Below are 26042 nucleotides of genomic sequence, written 5' to 3' on the forward strand. Positions count from 1 at the left end.
TCACATCTTGTGTCAGGTGATCTCAATAGAGCAGATGATAGGATGAGGTCTCAGAATGGTTTCACTGGAACCTCTGGTGGTAATAATTCACACCTTGGCTCGTGATGACAAACATTATTAATCATGGATCAATGACCTTCTTAAAGGGCAACTCCCACTGGGCTTTAAATCCCTGGGACTCTCCACCATTTGGATTTAGAACTGAAGAAGCTTCTTGGATGAGATTTGACACGTCTTCAGATAATATAATGAAGTCCAGCTGCCGTCCTTTCAAGCTCCTAAAACTACCATGACCTGGATGACTGAGAACCTACAAACCTACATCCAAGACAAGATCTCCAATGAAAGCAGAGCAGCAGAAAGACGTGCTGAGTGTAAAGCTGTCAGCAGGGGGAATAACACAGGGCTGTGAATGAGTCCTGTCACTGTGATCAGGCTCCTCCTTCTAATCCACCAACTTAGTGTTGATGAAGACTAAACAGAGAGATCACAGCTTCTTTATACTTGCTGTAGCTCACAGTTACTCTACACTGCAGATATGACGCCTCTGTTCATCTCAGTGCTGCTGGCTGCTATGTGCCTCGGTATGAACACAACTCTGTTTCTTTGATATCAATCCAACATTGACATGATTCTTTAACAGCACACTGATACTGTTTGTTGGTGTTTTACAGAATGCAGAGCACAAAAAGACAACGTGCTGCAAGCAAAAGGAGAAGAGACTGCTGCTGCAGGAGGCACAGTAACACTTCACTGTCTCTATAACAGCAGCTCAACAGCTCCTTCTCTCTTCTGGTACAAACAGGATGGAAACAACAGCCCCAAATTCATCCTGAGTCGCTTTAAAGTTGGTGAAGGGAAAACAGAGGCTGGAGACAGATTTTCATCCACACTGGATTCCAGCATCAGATCAGTTCCTCTGAAGATCCAGAAGCTTCAGCTGTCTGACTCTGCTGTGTACTACTGTGCTCTGCAGCCCACAGTGACAGGAAACACCAAAACTCTGTACAAAAACCTTTGGAGCAAAGACAACAGAATACTCCACAACATCCACTAGAGGGAGCCACACACTGTTAAACCTCTGATTCTTGTGTCATTGGACTGATGACAAAGACAACAGAGAAATGAAGCAGTAAAGATCCGAGACAGAGACAGAGCTGCTGTGGAAGCACAAAACTATTTGATTGGCTCAGCTATTAAACTGGCCCCGCCCACTGAAGTTGAGCTCATCCAATGACATTATTTGTTGGTCATTGTGCTGCAGTGGAAGAACATTGTTCATGTGCTGTCTGTCTGGCTTTAATAACTCCAAAGACATGTTGCTGCACCTCTTTTTGCTTCTATCTCACATTATAGGTGAGTTTAAGAACAGGGATTAAAGTTTAGTTGAAGCTGCTGCATTAAGCAGATATACAGACTGCATTTCACTACTTTTCTTCTTTCTTTTTCCAGGACTAACAGCTGGAGACTCAATCACTCCTGAACGAGCTGAAGTCACTGAAACAGAAGGAGAATCTGTCACACTCACATGTAACTATCAGATAAGTGGCACCCCTGGTGTTCACTGGTACAGACATCATTCTGACCTTCAGGCTCCGCAGTTTATACTCTGGAAAGGAGCAAGAGGATCCACAACTCAGTATATTCCTGATAATCGATATCAGTCCACAACATCAGATACATCAACTACTCTGACCATAACAGCCCTAACCCTGGCAGACACAGCTCTCTACTACTGTGCTCTACAAACACAGTGATACAAAGTGTAGAAGAGGCTGTACAAAAACCTGAACACAGATATCTGACTACTCTTCAAAGAGGAGGGAAGTGGTATTCAAAGCACAGCTTCATATCAGATGGATTCTGCTAATTCCTGTTTTATCAGAGTCACTGTGGTTACAGCTGCTAATGAAACACTGTGGGAGGATTCACATGAGCAGCAAATCCACATCAACCACAAACCAACTGTAGGAACGTTCAGACACAATAAAAACTGTCAAACATCAAAAGCTGCTCATTTACACTATTTTATATTTAGTGGATGAGGACATGCAAAAATGCAGCAGAAGCAAAGTAAACAGAGTAACAGAGGTTTATCTCTTTAAGGTAAAATCTCTCACATGAAGCTAAAAGTCCAACCAGGAAGACCATCTCATGCTTATTCCATTTATTCTCTTTGAACTCATCACATCAGATGATGATGCTCTCCTTCATCATTGTCCTGCTCTGTTACTTTGTGATGTTCCCCCTCTGGCAGGTCCAGGATTTTGGCCCATGCTTATGTCTGAAATGAAAATTTTTCAGATAAACAAAAACATTATTTTCCACAGTGTCAACAAATTTAATTTGTACTGAAACCCACAGTCTAACTGATTAAGTCCATGGAATCATTGGGATGGTGGAGGGGGCATTCACTAATAAAAGTATAGCTGATTATTATTTTAACCACTAAGATCGTCCAGCCAGATGCTTTTAGTACAGCTGAGGTCGTCTTTAAAGCACAGAGGAGATCAGTCTGTTGCAGTAGCAGCACCCAGACTCTGGAATAACTTACCACTCGATATTCGTATTTCAGAGTTTATACAGTGTCTCAAACTGCGTCTTAAAACTCACTTTTTTACGTTAGTTTTTAATCCAAGTTCAATTTGAGTACCATCAGGTTTGTTTTGTTTTTATGTTAAATATGTTGTTGTTGCCTCATCTCATGTCTTCTTTTTCTATTGTTCATAACTAATTGTGAAGTACTTTGGTAACTTTGTTGCTTTTAAATGTGCTATAGAAATAAAATTGATATTTTTATTAATATATATTCGACTATTAAAAACGATATTCAACATGCTACGATGTCATTTGAAGGCGTGTAAATTCCAGTGTTAACTGTAAAACTACAGAGTGCCCGTTCTTATTTAGAAGCTGTACAGAAGCCACGGTGAAGCCTGTCCTACAGCAGCTGTCAGAGGAGCTGAGCAGGCAGAAACTGGACCCACCGGGGACCGGTGCAGTTTGGGTCAGCTGGCAACGATGGCAGATGAAGATCTGATTCCTGGTTGCTGAAACTAGTTTTGGGTACTTTGTGATGTTCCCCCTCTGGCAGGTCCAGACTCTCGTCTGTGCTCTGAACAACATTTCAGAGTGCCTGGCCTTCTTGAGGTCTCTGAGCAGGATCCTGGACGCTGCATCATCTGGTAACTCTATTGTGCTTCTGAGGACTTTATGTGTCCGAGTGACAGAATGGTGGTTTCTGTTTTACTGGACTTGTGTGCTAACCACAGTATAGGCGGATGTTTGACTCTGTAATTGCATCATCAGGTCTGCAGCAGTATGTTCTGGACACTCTGGTGAAGAGAGGAGCTGAGCTGTCATCTGATCACCATCTGGGGGTGAGTTGAGTCAGGTGGTGGGGGAGAATGCTGGACAGGCCTGGCGTATCAAAGTGGTTCAGGTGATCTTCAACTCCCACCTCCAGCAGAGCTTTTGCAGCAGTCTGAGTGAGGCTGGGGACTCAGTGCTGATGGGGCTGTGCAGAGCTTTGGCTGCAAGCTGGTTGGTGCTTGTAGTGTTGGTGACCTCCTAACCAGATCTCATTAACTCCTCATGTTTTGGGGAATGAAAGGTCCAGCTGAAACATCCACTCTCTGTCAGATTGTTGTCTTCATTCTGGTGGAAATTCAGCTCTTAATTTATGACTTATGAGTTTGTGCTTGTAGCTTCTGTTACCTCACCATGTTCTCTTGTGTCTGCTCATAGCTCTGTGGACTTGAGTTACCTGAAACCTGAAGGATTCTCTCATTGTCTGCTGCAACCTAAGTCCAGGCTGAAAACCAGAGGTGATCGTGCCTTTGCTATTGCAGCTCCTCAACTGTGGAACAATCTCCTTATTGCCATTCGCTCTTCTGAGTCTATTCAGTCTTTTAAATCTCGTTTAAAGACTCATCTTTTTACTCTGGATCTGACTTAAGATAGTTTGACTATCATTTGGTTGGCTTCTAAGTTTGTCATGTCTTCTGTTGTTGTTTGGTAAATTTGACTTATTTTATTTATTTCCTAACTTGTGAAGCACTTTGATCGTAACTGTTGTTTTTAAATGTGCTATATAAATAATTTTGATTTGACTGATTGATATCGGGGCTGCCACATGAAGGGGCAAAGTGAACAATTTTATGAATACCTCCGAAAAAAACTTTAATTAGTGTAAATTATCCTCTAATATTAACAATATCCTGGAACACCAACAGAGATCGTTGTATTTCACTGGGAACACAAAACAGAGAAAATTTCAGACTGTCTGTTAAAGTTGTTGATGATCAAAGATGAATGGATCTTCAGATCTGCTCTGCTGCAGTGACAGACTCTGCTGTGAGGCCCACAGTGACAGCAAACCCACAGAGACGCTCCACTAGAGGGCGACATCATCCAGTAGGCGGTGCTCTCCTTCTGCACTGTGTTCAACCATTGTGTCAATAATAAGTGCTGCTGTGAAGAGAACAATTCTCAGACTGAATGTTGAACATCAGCTAGTTTCTCCTGTTGATTGAAACCTTGTTGTACAGATGGAACATTGGCTGTGGATTATTCTTGCTGCTCTTTTCTTTGGTAAGATACAAACATCAACATGTTTCCTCTGCACACGATTCACAACAAGGACAGAAAGAGGAGATTTCATCATTTACACTGTGGAACTTTTCAATAACTTCAATCATGTTTATTGATCCATCTCTTCCTCTGCATGTTCTGTTCTTCCTCAGAGTGTAAAGGAGAAGACAAAGTGATCCAGGAACAAGGAGATGTCATTGCTGCTGAAGGAGACACAGTTACACTTGGATGTAGATTTGAAGCAACAACAACTGCATATCCATATTTGTTCTGGTACAAACAAGAAATAAACAACTTTCCAAAGTATGTTTTACAGCGTGGCACTTCTGGAACAGCAGATAACGCTCAGGAGTTTCCAAAAGACAGATTTGATGCCGAAGTCGACAAAACACAAAATTCAGTTCCTCTGAAGATCCAGAAGCTTCAGCTGTCTGACTCTGCTGTGTACTACTGTGCTCTGCAGCCCACAGTGACAGGAAACACCAAAACTCTGTACAAAAACCTTTGGAGCAAAGACAACAGAATACTCCACAACATCCACTAGAGGGAGCCACACACTGTTAAACCTTTCTGGTTTGTTTGGCGCTTTGAAGAATGAATGAAGAGGATGAGTGCAGCGGAGAAAGCAAACCTCTTAAATCAGAGGACAGGTTCTGTGGAGATTTTCTGATCTTGCACCCTCGATGAGCTGAACACTCTGAGCCACATTCTCACACACAGACAGCATCCTTCCTGTTACCAACTCACTCTGATGACACAAGGGTTGTGTCCCAATTCAGGGTCTGCACGCTTGAAGTACGCATTTCAAGTGCGATTACGTCACCGCCACGCGACGACGGCTGTCCCAATTCGAAGTGTACTTCAAATGCATACTCCAAATGCGCCGTCGATTTCCCCAAATATCAAGCGTGGTCCGGTGCACGCTTCGTGGCCCCATATATCCCACAATCCATAGCGCGGCGGTGGGTGTGGATAATTTTGCCGCAAAATACGGCAGAAGGGAGCGGCCGAAGAGTGAACTGTCAGAAGGAAGTACTGAATATTATGTCACTTATTTATGTGCAAATGTTTAAGAACATTAAAACATTACTGTTGGCCACATGTCGGCAAAGTTATGTGACATTAGTGATGTTTGTACTAACTTGATTTTAAAGCCTTTACTTCTAAATATATATATAGTCGACCTTAATCTTACAGAGAATGTGATGATTTTATGGATAATTAAAGTCAGTCATATATCCACAAACACAACAAGCTGAAAGTCAGTGATGCTGCTCGGTTTGCAGTCCTGAATATGACGGCACAAGCAGGATTCACTGCACTGTTAATGTTAGCTATGTTATATTGCTGCCTCTGTTCGGTGGTGTCGAGCCAAACGGACTTTAACGTGTGTTTGAACGAGCTGACGGTTCACTCGTTAAGCTGAAAGAAAGATGCTTTAATCACAGGAGTCACACATGTGTCCACTGGACCATCTGGGAACTCTTCTTGTTTAGCACTCGTAATAACACAAACACTAAATCCTCCTTCTCTTGTGCTGTTTTGTAGCAGTGTGTACACCTGAGACTGTCACCTGTCTGTCTGTCCTGCACTCTCTCTCTGTTTCTTTCTCTCTGATTGTGGAATAAAAGTATGAACATGTATTTATAAGTTACACTTGTGTTTGAATCCTGCAGCTTATCACACATTTGATTTCCATGTGTGACGACTGCAAGTGTCCAGAGTGAGGACAGACTGAGGGACCCACTGCTGCACATCATCTGTGAGGCTTTGCACCCCTGATGATCCACCAGGACAAACTCAGCAGTGTGTGAGGAAGAGGAGGAGGAAGAGCCAGCAGCAGCTGACAGATGGAGAGAATAGACAGACTGTTCCCTGTTTGTGAAGGACTGCTAGGAAAGTTTAACATAACTAATTGTCTGTCCTGAATCAGTCTTATTAGGTATAGTTCAAATAATGTTATCATCCCAGTGTTTTCAGTGTGGGAGAAAGTACTCAGGGCCTTCAAGTTACACACTATGAAAGGCAGCAACAAGTTTAATATTCAGAAACCTAAAGTATGTATCAGCAGCAGAATGGAGCTAAAAATAAATGTTTGTTTCAGTTCTATGAAGCTTTGAGTATTTTGGATTAGTAGCACTGCTGTGTTTGTTGCATCATATTGCTGTAATTGTTTATATGCTTTATATATTCTGAGGTAAGTTGATCTATAGTGTTACATCATATTCTATAAGGATGTTATGTGTTTGTAGACTTTCTGCCCAGTTTGACCCATTTAGCAGAAGTCAGCCTGTTTAAGGCTCTGATATCTATTCTGTGTGACTTAAAGCAGTTATGACATAGTCTGATTTTCTCACCCAATAAAGGAATATTTCATATATCAGTCTGATCTTCATTCTATCAGACACAGTTATCACAGCTCGTACATTTGCTTTTTACACATATATGTAAGCATTGAGCCAAATTTAGTAATGCCAACATATTAAAAGAACAATGTTTGTCTCATATATATAATACATCTGTATATACACTGTCAGAGATACTTGTCTTTGAGTGAAGATTTAAGGTGATAGGAATTTTAAATAACTGCTACTTGAATCTTTGACCCAGAGTTCAAGCTCATATATATATATATATATATATATATATATATATATGTATATAATCTGACAATACTATAATATTGTCCATATTATATTAACATTACCACAGTGAGATGACTTTAGTCTCATGAACAACATTAGCTAATTATTATTTACTAACTAATCTTGAAATGACTGTTCAGTACAGAAATGAAGCCCAACTATCATGTTTTACAGTCCTGTGGTCTCAACTAATCAAAGTGATGTCATGACAAAAATGAATGAACAACAAAACATTTTTTCTCCTTCATTTCTGTCAAACAAAGCTGTTTGAAACGTTTCTCGCGGTTAGTATCATGGTTGCTAGGCAACCTGAACAGCACGACGAAGGCTAGACCGTCCCATTTCACAAGCCTCTCACTTCCGCACTTCCCGTACTTGTAGTACGCACCGTACGTAGTACGCGTAGTGTGTGTACTTCAAGCGTGCAGACCCTGAATTGGGACACAGCCAAGGCAGGGGCGATTCTAGGATCAGAGCTTTGGGGGTGCTGAGCACCCAGAGAGCTGCCCAGCCAGGCAAGATAAACTTTACACGTCACAATGAGACGTCTTCCCCGTCTCTGTCAGTCCCTGCATCCTTAAATGTCTCCAGTTGTCCCGAGTACTCTCTGACTGTCTCCTTGGTGCATTTAAACCCCTGTTCCTCCCTGTCCTCGTCGTCTGTTGTCTTCGTCTCCATTATCAGTCATCATAATTTTTACCATCTCTGTGCAAGTCTGCAAATTTCTTTATTAAATCATAAGATTCTTAAATTCATCAAGTCTCTCTGTGCCTGGGTCCTCGTCACAAAACATGACATCACTGTTTTGTACATTTTAACACAATTTAATCCCCACAGTTGTGAAAGAACCCATATGGAAAAGAAATAGTAAAAACTTTACATGATTTACTCATGAAAGTGGCCACTTTCTCATTACTTTCATATATTGTTCTAGTAAATATCCAAAACATACAAGTTTCATTATATAATTTTTCAAGGAATCTTATATCTGTTTTCACTCTTGTATGCTTTTCATACAAGTTTCACACAAGACAGATACAAACTTTATAAGATTTATATACATCTTTTCCATATGGGAAAAGCAAAACACTTTTTTGAAAAGTCTGTAACAAAACCATCAAATCTGACAAAGGTTATTTAAATGCTGCCAAAGAAGAATGGATTGGAATATAAAACAAAAAAAACATATCCTAACCTTAATTACTGCGGGAGAATAATGAATGATGCTCACAGTGAGTAAAAAGTAAACTGAGTGCATTTTTTGGAGAGAGATTCACTTTTAAAGTGTTTGTATAATATAATACAGATACATAAAAAATACACTCCAAAAATAGAAGAGTCCTTGAAATGTACAAAATATTATTAAAAAAATTAGAAAAATGGAGACACCTTGGCCTATGGTACAATGTACACAATGTATGAAAAGATCTTTACTGCAGATACTACTGTGGCTCTGCAGATTTTTTCTTTTTTTTTCTCCTATGTCGCCTCAGCTTGAGGTTGGCAAATCTGTCTATCACATTTTGGTGGTCAAGTCTCTCAAGCATCTTTCTCAACTGACATCACAGCCAGGTGCTGGAGTCTGCTTTGACCCACGGTCCTTCTCAGCCAGTTATGGAGCTGACTCAAGACACTAAAAGACCTTTCACAGCTACAGCTGCTAACTGGGTTTGTTAGGGCAACCTGAATAACAGTTTTCAGTGTGGGGAAGATCCGATTATCCAGAAGATTGTACAATGTTAACATATCTGGAATGGCACCAGCCTCACTCTTGAGCTTCAAAACGTTTTTGGCAACCGTGACTTCCTCTGACTGAAGTTCAATATGGTAATGCAGTGCCAGGGCTGACCACCCAGTTTGTTTTGCAGATTCTGTACAGCAGCTTTAATATAGGGAGAACACAACTTCCAGATTGTATGAGTAAAATTAGTTGGGTTTTTTTCTTTGCCAGTTTAACAGTTTCTGTTTTGCCTGTTAGTACTCCCTGTCTGTTTTCTTACCTGGTTCTTCCTGACCTTGTACTTTCTCCTCATGTTCCCCTCTTTCCTCTCTCCCTCTTTGGACTGACAATCCCCACAATCACACACAAATAGATTGTATTCAATTAGATTAAATAAAATACTATTAAGATCACTAATAAAAAAGTCCTCTCTCAGTGTACTTTGACCAAAAGGCAAATAACCAAACCACATGTACATCTAATAAAAGATATAAATATTGAAACACTGATCCAACATTATCCTTTATTGATGGATCATTTGCTCTAATGTGGCTCCTTTTTTTGAAAAAAAAAACTTCCTCATATCCACTATGAACCTGGCTGTCTCTCTGTACACACACACACACACACACACACACACACACACACACACACACACACACAAACACAAGAGGAGTTATAAGGTTAATGGGCATTCAGTCAGTTAGCTAGTTAGTATCCATTTCAAACAGGACAGTGGTAACAACAGAAGCTACGGACAATGTCAAGTTATAGATTTTAAATAGGCTGTATACATTTCAATGGGAGCAACAGGACGGTCAAATATCGCTGATTTTACTACAGAGCAGGACGGATTGTAGGGTAGCAAACATCGTCGGAAAACACGTTTTCAACACTGCAGGTTACCTAAAAAGAAACATGGCCTGACTCCTACCTAACTATATAAAGAGTAACTGAAGGTTAAATGCAGCTAATATGTCGTGTTTTAAGCCAGGCACTCCACCTCCGCTCCGCTGCGTCTCAGCCACCATCGCTCTGGTAGCAACGACCCTAGAGCGATGACTACAGTCATTACGCTAGAGCCAGAGTAGGGGAGAGCCGAGCTGGAACAAACCATTGTGGGAGGGGGGAGGGGTTATCTATACTTTTGTTGTTAAAATGTTCCATCTCAATTAAGTACTGTATGCTTTTTATATTTTTAGTAGTGTGTCCCACAAACAGCAAATATTGTCGCCCCTGAGCCAAGGACATGTTGACCTTAGATTCAGATTCATTTGTACGGTGGCCCTGAAGTGCAAACCACAAAAACAAATCACAAAACGCAAAAACAAATTGAAAAGCGCAAAAACAAATTGAAAAGCGCAAAAACAAATCTCTTAACGCAAAAACAAATTGAAAAGCGCAAAAACAAAAACCAAACCGGAAGAGGTAGGTACCAATGCTGCAACAACAGGCATCACTGATTGGATGATGGATCCGGTAGCCTTTTGAACCGGAAGTTGTTCTGTTCGGAAGTTTGGTGACTGCTCTACCAACTTTTTTCCACAACTTGGACAAAACATGTTGGCTGTATCCCAATTCAGGGTCTGTAGCCTTAAAGGCTGCATTTTAAGGCCAATTACGTCACAGCGGCGCGCCGAAGGCTGTCCCAATTCAAAGGCTGCTCAAAATGCGGCCCTCAAATTCGGCCTTCATTTTCCTGAATTTTAAGGCTGTGGCGGTGTAGACTTCGTGGCCCAACATATCCCACAATTTATAGCGCGGCAGTCACTGTGGATAATTTTGCCGCAGACGGCAGAAGCGTAGCGGCCGAAGAGTAAACTGTTAAACGTAAGTACTGAATATGATGTCACTTTTTTATGTGCAAATGTTTAATAATGAGGAACATTAAAACACTACTGTTGGCCACATGTCGGCAAAGTTATTTGCCATTAGCGATGTTTGTACTTTCAGCGTTTACTTTGTTTCAAAGCATTTAAAATATAATAATACAATAGTTGACCTTAATCTTACAGAGAATGTGATGATTTTATGGATAATTAAAGTCAGTCATATATCCACAAACACAACAAGCTGAAAGTCAGTGATGCTGCTCGGTTTGCAGTCCTGAATATGACGGCACAAGCAGGATTCACTGCACTGTTAATGTTAGCTATGTTATATTGCTGCCTCTGTTCGGTGGTGTCGAGCCAAACGGACTTTAACGTGTGTTTGAACGAGCTGACGGTTCACTCGTTAAGCTGAAAGAAAGATGCTTTAATCACAGGAGTCACACATGTGTCCACTGGACCATCTGGGAACTCTTCTTGTTTAGCACTCGTAATAACACAAACACTAAATCCTCCTTCTCTTGTGCTGTTTTGTAGCAGTGTGTACACCTGAGACTGTCACCTGTCTGTCTGTCCTGCACTCTCTCTCTGTTTCTTTCTCTCTGATTGTGGAATAAAAGTATGAACATGTATTTATAAGTTACACTTGTGTTTGAATCCTGCAGCTTATCACACATTTGATTTCCATGTGTGACAACTGCAAGTGTCCAGAGTGAGGACAGACTGAGGGACCCACTGCTGCACATCATCTGTGAGGCTTTGCACCCCTGATGATCCACCAGGACAAACTCAGCAGTGTGTGAGGAAGAGGAGGAGGAAGAGCCAGCAGCAGCTGACAGATGGAGAGAATAGACAGACTGTTCCCTGTTTGTGAAGGACTGCTAGAAAAGTTTAGAATAACTAATTGTCTGTCCTGAATCAGTCTTATTAGGTAATGTTCAAATAATGTTATCATCCCAGTGTTTTCAGTGTGGGAGAAAGTACTCAGGGCCTTCAAGTTACACACTATGAAAGGCAGCAACAAGTTTCATATTCAGAAACCTAAAGTATGTATCAGCAGCAGAATGGAGCTAAAGATAAATGTTTGTTTCAGTTCTATGAAGCTTTGAGTATTTTGGATTAGTAGCACTGCTGTGTTTGTTGCATCATATTGCTGTAATTGTTTATATGCTTTATATATTCTGAGGTAAGTTGATCTATAGTGTTACATCATATTCTATAAGGATGTTATGTGTTTGTAGACTTTCTGCCCAGTTTGACCCATTTAGCAGAAGTCAGCCTGTTTAAGGCTCTGATATCTGTTCTGTATGACTTAAAGCAGTTATGACATGGTCTGATTTTCTCACCCAATAAAGGAATATTTCATATATCAGTCTGATCTTCATTCTATCAGAAACAGTTATCACAGCTCGTACATTTTCTTTTTACACATATATGTAAGCATTGAGCCAAATTTAGTAATGCCAACATATTAAAAGAACAATGTTTGTCTCTTATATATGATACATCTGTATATACACTGTCAGAGATACTTGTCTTTGAGTGAAGATTTAAGGTGATAGGAAATATAAATAACTGCAACTTGAATCTTTACTGAAGCTCAGTATTAGACACAGAGTTCACTCACATGAATTTCACTCACATGTGCTGTACCAGTGTACCTGCACATGTGATGTGACAATAGAAGTGATTTGATTTGAGAGTTCAAACTCACTGCTGTAATAACTTATGATTAATATAATAACTATAATATTGGCCATATCATATTTACACTGACTTTAGTCTCATGAACAACATTAGCTAATTGTTATTTACTAGCTAATCTTAAATGACTGTTCAGTACAGATATGAAGTCCAACAATCATATTTTACAGTCCTGTGGTCTCAGCCTCAGATACGTATTAAATCACACAAAGCTCGTGTAGAAACAAACACACGAACAAAATATGTTCTCCTTCATTTCCGTCAAAGCTGTATGAAACGTTTCCAGCGGTTGGTGTTATGGTTGCTAGGCAACCTGGGCAGCGCGACGGAGGCTAGACCGTCCCATTTCACAAGCCTCGTACTTCCGGCCTTAGCGTTTTTGAGTACGCGGCCCTTGAGGATCGTTGAGGCTGCGTACTTTAAGGCTGCAGACCCTGAATTGGGATACAGCCGTTGACTGCTCTTTCTCATAACCACGTTCGGCAGAACAACTTCCGGTTCAAAAGGCTACCGGATCCATCATCCAATCAGTGATGCCTGTTGTTGCAGCATTGGTACCTACCTCTTCCGGTTTGGTTTTTGTTTTTGTTTTTGCGTTTTGTGATTTGTTTTTGCGCTTTTCAATTTGTTTTTGCGTTAAGTGAATTTGTTTTTGCGCTTTTCAATTTGTTTTTGCGTTAAGTGAATTTGTTTTTGCGCTTTTCAATTTGTTTTTGCGTTTTGTGATTTGTTGTTGCGCTTTTCAATTTGTTTTTGCATTAAGTGATTTGTTGTTGCGCTTTTCAATTTGTTTTTGCGTTAAGTGAATTTGTTTTTGCACTTTTCAATTTGTTTTTGCGTTAAGAGATTTGTTTTTGCGCTTTTCAATTTGTTTTTGCGCTTTTCAATTTGTTTTTGCGCTTTTCAATTTGTTGTGCGTTTTGTGATTTGTTTTTGTGGTTTGCACTTCAGGGCCACCGTACATTTGTCACTTTTATGCTTCACATAAACACAAAGTTGTTTTTCACACATCAGACACTTAGTAGTAGCACACTGCCAGTAAATGTTGAAAAAGAATAAATGAGAATATTTAATAATGAAATAAACATTATGAATGTTAAATAGCTACAAATATTCTTATCTGAAGACACCATCCGTCCCAATGATTTGTTCACATACTGTGGTTGGCTTGTGTTCCTCCTCCCAGACTGCCTGAGTGTGAGCACGCTGTGTGAGAGACAAGTGGAGCCTTCATGATGCCGGCTGTTCTGTGGCCTAAGCGTAGATGTCCTGAAGATGTGGCCGTGAGGCACCAGTGGTTTTCTCTGTAGTTCTCAGTATCTTTACAGTTTGTGTCTTTCCTCTGTTGTGTCGTTTCCAAACCCGGAAGCGAGAATGCTTTCGATGGTGCCTCTGTAAAATGTTTGGATGGGGGTGTCCACGTTCTTCAGCGTGCACAGGGGGGTGTTGTTGGGCCTTCTTGATGACAGCTCTGGTGTCCTGACTGATGTTAATAATAATGGTGAGACTGTCTGCAGTGAGAAGCCATTTGAGCCGAGGACGACTGACACAACCTGAGCTGCTCCGCTGTACAGACCTTGACCTGTAAATTAGCAATTTTCAATATTTAAATACAATATAAACAATTTTAATATTGCATATTCAGAGTATATTACCACTTTGACAGTGTGGCATAAGTACTTGCACTTTAAATTCTGACTACACTCAAACATAAGCTACATAAGCTTTACTTTAAAATTAAGCTTATGTAGCTTAACTACATATATAAGCTTTACTTTAAAGTTTTACTTTATTATTTCCTATCTCAGAGTTAAGTTTATTTTTTATTTTAGTTAGTTGTGTGAAGGGAGCTCACAAAGTAAGAGTTTCGTTGCTCTGCGTAACCACTTGTGTTTCACGGTGTATATGAAAATAAACTTTTTGAATCTTGACCTCAGCACAGGTGAGCTGCTCTGAGGCCAGAACATGAAAAGTTTTAAGACCTGCTTGTCTTCATACATGCTCAATCATTAAGTCATTAATTAGGTAAACATAACTGAAGTGTGCATATTATGAATATTAAAACAATCACTGATTCTTAATCAAACTGAATATGAAACCCCGGTTATCTCTGTCCTGTGCGGCTGTGGTAGGCAGGATGAGGACCCAAATGCAGCACTCGAAACTCAAAAGGATTAAATACTAAATACAAGAAAACATATTTCAAACTGGAAACTAGGGCTACGTCCACACGTACACGGGTATTTTTGAAAAACGGAGATTTTCCGTTTTAAAAAATAATCCCGTCCACACGTAAATGCAAAAATGGAGTTTTCGAAAATATCCACCCTGGCAGGCGTTTTTAGAAATCTCCGTTTTCAGTGACCGAAAACGCTGTTTACGTGTGGACAAAAGGTGCAAATGCATAGAAAAATCTGCGTTTTCAAAAATACCCGGGTACGTGTGGACGTAGCCTAGGAAATGAGGACTAGGAACTAGGAAGAACTAGGAACACAGCTGGAGCTAATGAGACATAACGAGACAGGGAGGAAGCAAAACTGAACACACAGGACTATCAAAATAAGACATGAAACACAGAAAGAAACACTGGGCGTTTATCAATATGCGTACTTGTGCGTACTTGCGTTCTCGTGTACTCGTGATACGTCATCAGTCGGAGACCAAGTACTGTTCCAATTCGAAGTACGCATCAAGCTGAGAACGCGAAAAAGTCCCGGATGTGTTCTCGCTCCGCCCGTTTTATCGAGCATGCATCGGTGTGGACTTGGGACAGCTATATATCCCAGAATGCATTTCGTCCAAAACTCAACAGCGGACTCCCGGCACATCGTTTTCAACCCCCCCCTCCGCTCGCGGACTTCTCACTACTCAGGTTAAAGAAACTCCAGCAGCTGTCTATAGTATTGAGTGTCCACTAGAATAGAAATAAAAGCGTTCTAACATCTCACCTGCTTGTTTTTATTAAGGTATGTACACGTATGTACATGTACACTATTTTTATTAATAGAGGTTTCACTACTGAGGTTAAAAATGATATATAAGTCACTTAGATCACTTCTAAATGTTAATGTTTGGTTTATTTCAGTGTTTTATTTGTTCCTGAGTAAACCGGTTTGGCTGTGATTACAGTTAAGCTTCATAACATGTTACTCACAGTTAAATTAGGAGGGGACGGCAGTAAAAACTCCGGACCTGTGACATCATCACGTACCCAGGTGTTCCAATTGTACATATCGCGAGTCCGTGCTCGCGTTCTCGGCGGGTACGTACTCCCGTGCGTTCTCGGCGAGTACGTACTCACCGAGAACGCGAGTACGTACTCGCGTACTTGGGCATTGATAAACGGCCTCAGACTCAAGACATGCTTGACACGGTGACTGTGGAGAGACGAGCAAACATGGGGACAAAGACTGACCAACCACAGGAGAGGATAAACACTGAGGGAGGGTGTTACATCCTGTGAGGCTGTGGGAGTGTGTGGGTGGGGTGTTTGCCTGTTCTCCCCACCTCCTCCCCTCTTGCCACGCCTACCCCCTCTGTCTCTCTCACTCTCCTCTCTCCCCAGGACACAGCTGCTCTTGATTAGCCTCGTTTCCCACCTGACTCCAGTCAGCAATCACCTCTGAGGCTATTTAAGCTGGGGATGAGCAGTGAGCAGGGTGGTTTTTCACTTGGTGACTCTACATGGTTTTGTGCTAGGTTTTTGGACAGACAGCCTCCCTCTGAATAGTGAGTAGACGGGCTTGTGGGCCCTGAGAGTGTCTCTTCTTCGTGGTGAGGAGTTAAGTAGGAAGTGTGGGAAGTGCCTTCCTTCTTGTTTAGTAGTTTTCTTGTCTTTTGTTGCTGCGAGTGTTTCTGTTGTTTCTTTGACATTATTGGTAAAACGGCGTTGCCGGCTCTTTAAGTTAATGTTGTTTGTAACAGAACTATATTATTTGTAATAAAACTATATTATTATTGAAGAACTCTGTGTGTTTTCCTTTTCATTCTGTTTCCGGACCCATTTGTTACTGGTCCCCTCACTCGCACGCCTAGACCCCTTCGGGGGGAACGTAACAGAGGGGGAACTAAGATCACTATAAAGTGAAGGCTAACTGAAACACACTTTAAACATGACAAAGCCTCCTGGAGAAATGGTGAAAAGGTAAAGACGGCAAAAAGAACCTGCCAGAGAGCCGAGAGGAAAATCTAGAAAATGTGAGCAAAACTATAGACGATCAATTATTTAACCCGTTTCTCCAGGAGGCTTTAGGTGCACCACATACATGGACAGTTCTGTCAGAAGCAACATGATCAATGTTCCCCTTCGGGGGGAACGTAACAATGTGGGAGCTCGTCCGGGATATGAATGGAAGGAATAGTAGTTGAGTTTTAGTGAGTTGTTTGCCGGTGGCCTGTTTAGTTGCATGGTGTCTGCTGCGCTCTCTCTCCAGTTAGCACAGGGGAGTGTCTAGCTGAGCGTAAGCTCCTCCTTCAGGCACTCATTTTTTATTTTGTCTTTTTTATTTTCGGAGTAACCCCGGGTGGGGATTAGTTCCCTGTCGGGGGTAGGCTTGTCGGTGCTTTGTGCACTTGATGCTTAGCCTTTAAAGTTGCCTCGAGCCTGGTACACTCCAGAAGCTAACTAGGCTAAGTTTTTAGTAGGTAGGTCTGGGGAGAGGGTCGGTGGTATTTTTATTTATTGGTTAACCTGTGGCCACACATATTTCCCGCCTGTTTTTCATTTGTGTATTGGAGGTGGTGCTTCTTTGTTGTTATTGTTAGCCTCAGGTAGTTTTTGTTTTGGATCTAATGGCTACCTTTGATATTGCCGTGTTTAAGGAAAACCCTTCGCTTGTCCAGCTGGACGCATGTAGGAAGAGGGATTTGCATGAGGTGGCATCATTGTTTAGCATTTCTGTTTCCACGGCTTTGCGTAAGGCTGAGCTGAAAGCTGCTCTTGTGTCTGGCTTGGTGGAGAAAGGGATAGTGGCCTTGCCAGTGTCTGCCAGTCCACTTGAGCATGGTGTAGCATCTCAGCCTGTTCCGCAGGTGCCAGCTCAAGCTGTAGGTCCATCGGTGTCTACACCTGTTGCTCAGGGGCTGCCTGAGGACAAACCCATGACATTGCCTCGCTTTGAACCTCTCTCCATTGAATCAAGTGTAGGCTCGAAGCAGGATGCTAAACTTCGTGTACGCCTGGCTCGTCTCCAGTTGGAAAAGGAGGAACGTGAGAGGGAGTTCCAGTTAAGGAAGGAGTTGGAGCTTAGGCGTTTAGATGCAGAGCTTGCCAGAGCCAGGGAGGTTGAACTAAAAAAGGTGGAGGCGGAGACAGCTGTTAAGTTGCGGCAGCTGGAACTCCAGCAGGCTTCCCTTCCTCCGACTGCCTCCATTCGCCAGGCAGACATACTGTTTGATGTAGGAAAAAACAGTCGTCTGGTTCCGGTGTTCCGTGACACTGAGGTTGACAGCTACTTCGAATCGTTTGAACGGATAGCCACAGCTTTGCACTGGCCACGGGATTCGTGGGCCATTTTGCTCCAATGTAAGCTGGCAGGTAAGGCTCAGGAAGTTTGTTCCTCGCTGTCAGCTGAGGACAGCCTGGACTATGATAAGCTGAAAAGTGCTATCCTGCTGGCTTATGAGCTGGTCCCAGAAGCCTATAGGCAGCGTTTCCGGGGGTTGAAAAGGGGACAGGGTCAGTCTTATCTTGATTTTGCCAGAGAAAAAGGTGTTCTTTTCGATCGGTGGTGTGCGGCCTGCAAAGCCACTGGCCTGGCTTCGATCCGGGAACTGATGCTCATAGAGGAAGTTAAGAACTGCATTGCCGAGCGCATTGCAGTATATATTAATGAACAAAAGGTTTCCTCACTACAGCAGGCGGCGACATTGGCTGATGAGTTCGCGCTCGTCCACAAAACCAGTGTCAGCAAGTATGACAGACGCGATGCCCCAGTAAAGGCTAGCGAGGTGCCAGTTGCACAGCACCCGAAGAGTGAGGTACTTGTGTCTCGTCCCAAGGCAGACCGGAAGTGTTTTTTCTGTTTTAAGTCTGGCCATTTGATCGCAGATTGTTTCCGTTTATAAGCTTCACAATCAGTCTCAACTTCACGTAAACCAAAAGGGGTCGGGCTGATTAAAACCATGCCTCCTGTCAGTAGGCCCCCCTCCCCTGAGACCCCGGATGAGTGTTTTAAGCCCTTCGTTTTTAAGGGGACAGTTTCGCTGTCTGGTAAGCCCGAGGACAAGCGTGAAGTGACCATCCTGCGTGATACTGGTGGCTCACAGTCCCTCATGCTAGCCAGTGTGCTTGAATTTGATGAGAAGTCTGACTGTGACGCTAGCGTCATTGTGAGAGGTGTTGGGATGAGTTTTGTGCCCGCTCCCCTCCATCGTATTTGGGTACAGAGTGAGCTAGCGAGTGGTTTCTTTTCAGTGGGTGTGCGGCCTTCTTTCCCGATTAATGGGGTGGATTTTATAATGGGGAATGATATCGCGGGTGGGAGAGTTTATCCTACCCCTGAGGTGACCAACAATCCTGTTATAGGGCCTGTGCTAGATGCCCTCAGCCAGCAGCACCCGGATGTGTTCCCGGTGAGCGTTCTGACTCATTCACGTGCCCAGCAACAAGGTGGGGGGGTTGATTTGTCAGAATCAGTGATTGGCTCTATTCTAGAGAAGGATGTGATGCCCTGTACTGATGAGGGAGATAATGGAGCCTTAGAGTTGGCTCAAAGTGTGGTTGAGCCAGCCCCTGAGTCTGGAGCTCCTTTTCTGCTCACCCGGGAAGCACTTGTGAAGGCTCAGAAAGAAGACCCTTCATTAGTTAAGTGTTTTACCGCTGCAGCTCAGGATAAGGGTGGTGAGGGGAGCAAGAAGCAGACATTTTTCGTTTGGGAAGGTTTATTGATGCGCAAGTGGACCCCAAGGCCTGGAGAAGACTGGAGTACAGTGCGGCAGATAGTGGTTCCGACAAGTCTGCGGCGGCATGTGCTACAGTTAGCACATGATCATGCACGGTCAGGTCATTTGGGTGTCACTAAAACGTATGACCGTATACTGCAGCATTTCTTTTGGCCGGCAATGAAAGCAGATGTAGTGCAGTTTTGTAACACCTGTCACACTTGCCAGCTTGTGGGTAAACCGAACCAGATGGTGCCCCCCGCCCCTCTACGTCCTATCCCTGCTGTCGGTGAACCATTTGAGCATATCCTGGTAGACTGTGTTGGCCCCTTACCAAAGACGCGGGCCGGGAATCAATTCTTGTTAACCATAATGTGTGTGTCCACTCGATTCCCATTGCATTGAGTTTTTCTCTTCCAGTCACCTTTCTCACTCACTATGTGCTAATAGACCTCTCTGCATCGAATCATATCTGTTATTAATCTCTGTCTCTCTTCCACAGCATGTCTTTATCCTGTTTTTCTTCTTTCACCCCAACCGGTCGCAGCAGATGGCCGCCCCTCCCTGAGCCTGGTTCTGCCGGAGGTTTCTTCCTGTTAAAAGGGAGTTTTTCCTTCCCACTGTCGCCAAAGTGCTTGCTCATAGGGGGTCATATGATTGTTGGGTTTTTCTCTGTATTTATTATTGTCCTATCTACTGTACAATATAAAGCGCCTTGAGGCGACTTTTGTTGTGATTTGGCGCTATATAAATAAAATTGAATTGAATTGAATTCCCCAAGGCAATTCCACTGCGGAGAATCACAACAGCAAGCATTACCAAAGCACTAGTCAAATTCTTTACCACCTTTGGCCTCCTGAAAACGGTGCAGACAGATCAGGGCACCAATTTCATGTCCAGGGATTTTAAACGGACTTTACAGTCCTTTGGAGTTTCTCATTCTGTGTCTAGTGCTTATCACCCAGAGTCACAAGGTGCACTTGAGCGGTGGCATCAAACTCTCAAGGCAATGTTGAGTAAGTATTGCCATGACACAGGAAAAAGCTGGGATGAAGGGGTTCCTTTTGTATTGTTCGCAATACGTGATGCGAAGCAGGAGTCTTTGGGGTTCAGCCCAGCTACCCTGGTGTTTGGACGTGATGTGCGGGGTCTACTAAAGGTGCTGAAGGAGAGTTTTCTCAGCGGTTGTGTGCCTAAAACTAATGTGGTGGAGTTTGTAAAAACATGCAAGGACAGGCGGCAACAGGCTGCTTTGTTAGCAAAAGAGGCTCTCTTCGTATCCCAGGCGAACATGAAAAGACGATTTGATCAAAAAGCAGTGGAAAGACAGTTTCAGCCTGGGGACAAAGTTCTTGTGTTGTTGCCCGTGCCTAATTCTGCCCTTATGGCTCGTTTCTCAGGCCCTTATGTGATAGTGAAAAAAGTGTCTGACACCAACTATATTCTCAACACCCCAGAACGCAGGAGGAAAACTCGCCTATGCCATGTTAACATGCTGAAACCATACCATACCAGAGACACCAGCATGACAGAACCATCAGACACCGCTGGGACGGCTGTCCCCAGTCCAGTCCCTGTTACCCTGCTAAGTGTAGAAGTTAAGGGTGATGATGATCTGGGTACCCTTTCTGAGGGACAGCAATGTGGGCGGTTGTCAAATTCTGTTTTTTTAGCTAAGGCCGAGACCCACCTGTCCCATCTTCCTCCGTCCCAGTGTAAGGATGTACTTGGCTTGTTGCACTCCTATCCGTCTCTCTTTAGTGACGTACCCTCCCGTACCAATGTTTGTGAGCATGACATTGATGTTGGTGACGCAGCCCCAATCAAGCAGCATGCATACCGCTGCCCCATCGCCAAACGTGAGGTGATGAAAAAGGAAGTCGAGTACTTAGTAGAAAACGGCTTGGCACGACCTAGTTGTAGCCCCTGGAGCTCCCCATGTCTACTGACGCCTAAGTCTGATGGCACACCCCGTTTCTGCACAGATTATCGGAAAGTAAACGCTGTAACGGTCTCTGACTCATTTCCGCTTCCTCGTATGGAAGATTGCATCGACAGCATAGGCCCTGCCAAATTCATCACCAAACTCGATCTCCTTAAAGGCTACTGGCAGGTGCCTCTCACTTCCAGAGCTTCAGATATTTCTGCATTTGTCACCCCTGACCACTTCATGCAATACACAGTAATGGCCTTTGGCATGAAAAATGCCCCAGCTACCTTTCAGCGTTTGATGCAGTTGGTGTTGGGAGATGTGCCCCAGTGCAATGTGTATCTAGATGATGTAGTGCTATACACAGACACATGGGCAGATCATATGTCCCTCCTGAGGACAGTGTTTCAGCGGCTAGCCGAGGCCTCGTTGACCCTCAATCTCGCTAAGTGTGAGTTTGGTAAGGCAACAGTCACTTACCTAGGTAAGCAGGTGGGGTTTGGACAGGTCCGCCCGGTGGAGGCGAAGATTACTGCAATCCTGGACTACCCGAGTCCAACCACCAGACGGGAACTAAGGCGGTTCCTAGGTATGACTGGATATTACCGGTGTTTCTGTAGAAACTTTTCTGTGGTTCTGACTCCACTAACCAAACTGTATAGCCCAAAGGTGCCTTTTGAGTGGTCAGCTGAGTGCCAGCATGCCTTTGAGTCAGCAAAATCCCTCTTGTGCAGCACCCCTGTCTTGGCGGCTCCTAACTTCTCTCGACCCTTTAAGCTAGAGGTCGATGCCAGTGCCACCGGAGCCGGGGCAGTTCTACTGCAGGATGATGAGGAGGGTGTGTGCCATCCGGTCTGTTACTTCTCTGCGAAGTTCAAACACCATCAGCTGAACTACTCTACCATAGAGAAGGAAGCCTTAGCTCTGCTTCTAGCTCTGCAGCATTTCAGTGTATGTGGGCTCCAGTGCTTCCCCGGTGACCGTGTTCACAGATCACAATCCCCTCGTTTTTCTGAACCGGATGTACAACCACAACCAGCGACTGATGCGCTGGGCACTCCTGGCCCAGGATTATAATCTGGTGATCAAACACAAAAAAGGTACTGACAATATAGTGGCTGATGCACTCTCACGCAGCTCACAATAAGATGTTGTTGTTTTTGCGGTAGAGCTTTAATGTAAGGGGGGGGGGGAATGTTACATCCTGTGAGGCTGTGGGAGTGTGTGGGTGGGGTGTTTGCCTGTTCTCCCCACCTCCTCCCCTCTTGCCACGCCTACCCCCTCTGTCTCTCTCACTCTCCTCTCTCCCCAGGACACAGCTGCTCTTGATTAGCCTCGTTTCCCACCTGACTCCTGTCAGCAATCACCTCTGAGGCTATTTAAGCTGGGGATGAGCAGTGAGCAGGGTGGTTTTTCACTTGGTGACTCTACATGGTTTTGTGCTAGGTTTTTGGACAGACAGCCTCCCTCTGAATAGTGAGTAGACGGGCTTGTGGGCCCTGAGAGTGTCTCTTCTTCGTGGTGAGGAGTTAAGTAGGAAGTGTGGGAAGTGCCTTCCTTCTTGTTTAGTAGTTTTCTTGTCTTTTGTTGCTGCGAGTGTTTCTGTTGTTTCTTTGACATTATTGGTAAAACGGCGTTGCCGGCTCTTTAAGTTAATGTTGTTTGTAACAGAACTATATTATTTGTAATAAAACTATATTATTATTGAAGAACTCTGTGCGTTTTCCTTTTCATTCTGTTTCCGGACCCATTTGTTACTGGTCCCCTCACTCGCACGCCTAGACCCCTTCGGGGGGAACGTAACAGAGGGGGAACTAAGATCACTATAAAGTGAAGGCTAACTGAAACACACTTTAAACATGACAAAGCCTCCTGGAGAAATGGTGAAAAGGTAAAGACGGCAAAAAGAACCTGCCAGAGAGCCGAGAGGAAAATCTAGAAAATGTGAGCAAAACTATAGACGATCAATTATTTAACCCGTTTCTCCAGGAGGCTTTAGGTGCACCACATACATGGACAGTTCTGTCAGAAGCAACATGATCAATAATCTGGTAGATTCAATCTGGGAAGTTTTTCCATCGTCTCACCACATGATGAAAGCACTGCTATTGTAGACTGATGAATGTTACGCCCCAGCTCTGCTAGGCGACATAAATGAGCCCAGAGGAGGGTCAGATTTTAAAAATACACAAGGTTTATTACCACAACTGAAAACTGTTAGTGAAACGACTCACTAGGTAGTGAGGCAATTTAAACAAACAAAAAAACAACTCTCTTTCATTCAAATAACACAAGAACACTAATCATCTCAAAGGCAGCAACTTAAAAAGAGAGGCAGGAGGGACAGCCTGATCAAACCAAAGAGTCCCCCACAACTGAAGAATCCTCAGCCTTTTGTACTCCCAGGTAAACGCAGGCAGCTGCGTCATTGGTCCGCTGCATCCGAGGATCCCGCAGCAGCCAATGGTGTGTGTGGACTTGCACTCTCCATTCTGCATGCAGTTGAGCGGGCATAGGTCCCTGGCCAGCCAATCACCTGTGAGCCCTGGCACCCTTGAATTTCCATGCAGTAAGGCGGGTCACGTGAGCCCGGGGCCGTAACAATGATGTGCTTGTATTTATGAGTGTGTTGAGGTGGCTGTTGTTGTGAGTTGGTGCTGTATAAATAAAAGCGAACTGAATTATTTGTTTTGAGACACCAACAAAAAAATGTTTCACATGAAGCCCAGAACAGATCCAGCGTCTTATTTTCCCGCCTGCTGGACTGACCCAGTCAGATGGGAGGAGCCAGAGCACGTATTAAAATCTCCTCTTATTCAATTAAAACATGAGGATCCTTCTTCTTTTTCCATCCTTTAATCCTTGCTCTGCCTTCACTCTCCTCTTCTTCTTCATGTCCACAGTCATTGTAAAGACCACCATCTGATGCTGCCTAGCTACATGACTCCACCTTCCAGTGGATATGCATATGATGTAGTCCATCTGTGTGCACCTTCCTCCACTCTACATCACCCTGTGTCCCTCCCTCTTCTTCTTCTGCGTGATCATCACAGCCATTTCCAGCAAAGTATTTCACATGGACCTTGATTTATTATTATTATTATTATTATTATTATTATTATTATTATTATATTTGATTTCATTAGTGCGTGTAGCTTATATGTTTTCTTTTCTTTGTGTCCCACAGTTTGGTCTTTGGTTGAGTCATGTTTCAGTCCCATGTTTATCCAGCCACAGCTTTCACAGTTTAGGATTGTTCCATATCTGAGATGTGATCCCAGGTTTTACAGTCACTGTTCTTTTCCTCTTGACCATCTCCAGCGCTACCAAACTCAAAGGCTCAAAGGCAAACTGCTCCTGTAACAAATCTTTAAGGACCAACACCTGACCTACTTTGTGAAAGTAGTGCTGGAATCAAATTGAGAAGCAGAGAAGCACCCGTAGCTTCACAGGAGGCAGGAATTGAACCGTCAACCATGAGCCACACAGCAGCTGACGGCTGGTTGTTTGTAGCCTTCACTTTACTGCACCGAGACTTCAAAATGTTGCCTCCACTCTGAGCTGGAGTTGAACTCTGACCTTCTGAGTTACTTACAGCTAGTTTCATTAGCCCATCAACAATTATGATTATCACTTTGACAGGAAAGAAAACACAGAGTTTATTAATGACAGTAAGCCGTGACAGTCCTGAACAAAGTGCTTCAGCGAACCTGTTTTCTGTTACCGTGCAGGTTTCAGCTGTTTGGGGCTGAGTTGGCCACACTTAAGATTTTATTATCAATTTATGAAAATGTTTCTTTAACTCAGAAAAAGACTACATGTTTGAAAATCAAACACACAAACATAGAAACACACCAAAACCTCAATCAGCCGTGGTCACATGAAGTGTGAATTGTTTATTCACAGAAAACGAGCCAAAGCCGAGGAGTGTGAGAATGAAATATTAATAAATTACATAATTTTTCTGGCCGCTAAAAGAATCCACACAAGGGTTATATTCAATGTGTTTTTGTTCTACTTTTGTTTTCTGGCTGAAAACAAATGAGGTTATGTTAAAAATAAATATAATAAATCTGGAAAGTTGGTTTATTCCATGAAAGCTTGTTTTTGTCCAGACATTTCCAAACATGTTGGGAAGACAATGAAAATATTTCAGTCCCAAACTGAACTGACCAGACATATTAAATGTTCAGACATTTCATTCTATGAGCATTTTCAAATCAATTCAATTTTATTTATGAAGCACCAAATCATAACAACAGTCGCCTCAAGGCGCTTTTTACATTTTAAATGCTAAATTTCATTTTGATGCCAGCAGCACATCAGGGCCGTGCTCGGTACTGTCTCTGTGTGGAAGAACTGAAAATAAAAGTAAAAACGTCAAAACAGAAAAACTTAGTGAATGAAAATGAGCTCAGACCAAAGTGCTGCTGAACACCTGGCAGGTGAACCCAGAGCCGCTCAACACAGGAAACAAAAAAGCAAGGCAAAATTTATATCCACAAAATGAACACAAAACCACAAGAATGTGGTTTCAACAAATTACCATTTCTGAGTTTCAATATGAGAAACACATTTTTAACAATGTTACATACATACAGGATTTAAATAATTAGATATTTAATTAAATCTGTCTTCAACATCCAAACTTCATGTCGGCTGTACAAACGAGTGTTTTAATGTAAACCAATAGAAATCATTTTTCACTGTATGCTGATTTTAAGCTGACAAACTGAATC

General features: G+C 42.9%; 1 gene segment (V, D, J or C); it reads left to right on the forward strand.

The window, feature by feature from the left end:
• The first annotated feature begins 328 nt into the window (after positions 1–328).
• On the forward strand, positions 329–1063 carry LOC109201755 (T cell receptor alpha variable 38-2/delta variable 8-like). The segment is given in 2 exon segments: positions 329–584; positions 675–1063. Coding segments are annotated over 2 exon segments (429 nt in total).
• Positions 1064–26042: the final 24979 nt, after the last annotated feature.

This window comes from Oreochromis niloticus, linkage group LG18 (assembly GCF_001858045.2).
Source record: "Oreochromis niloticus isolate F11D_XX linkage group LG18, O_niloticus_UMD_NMBU, whole genome shotgun sequence".
Classification (NCBI taxonomy): Eukaryota; Metazoa; Chordata; class Actinopteri; order Cichliformes; family Cichlidae; genus Oreochromis; species Oreochromis niloticus.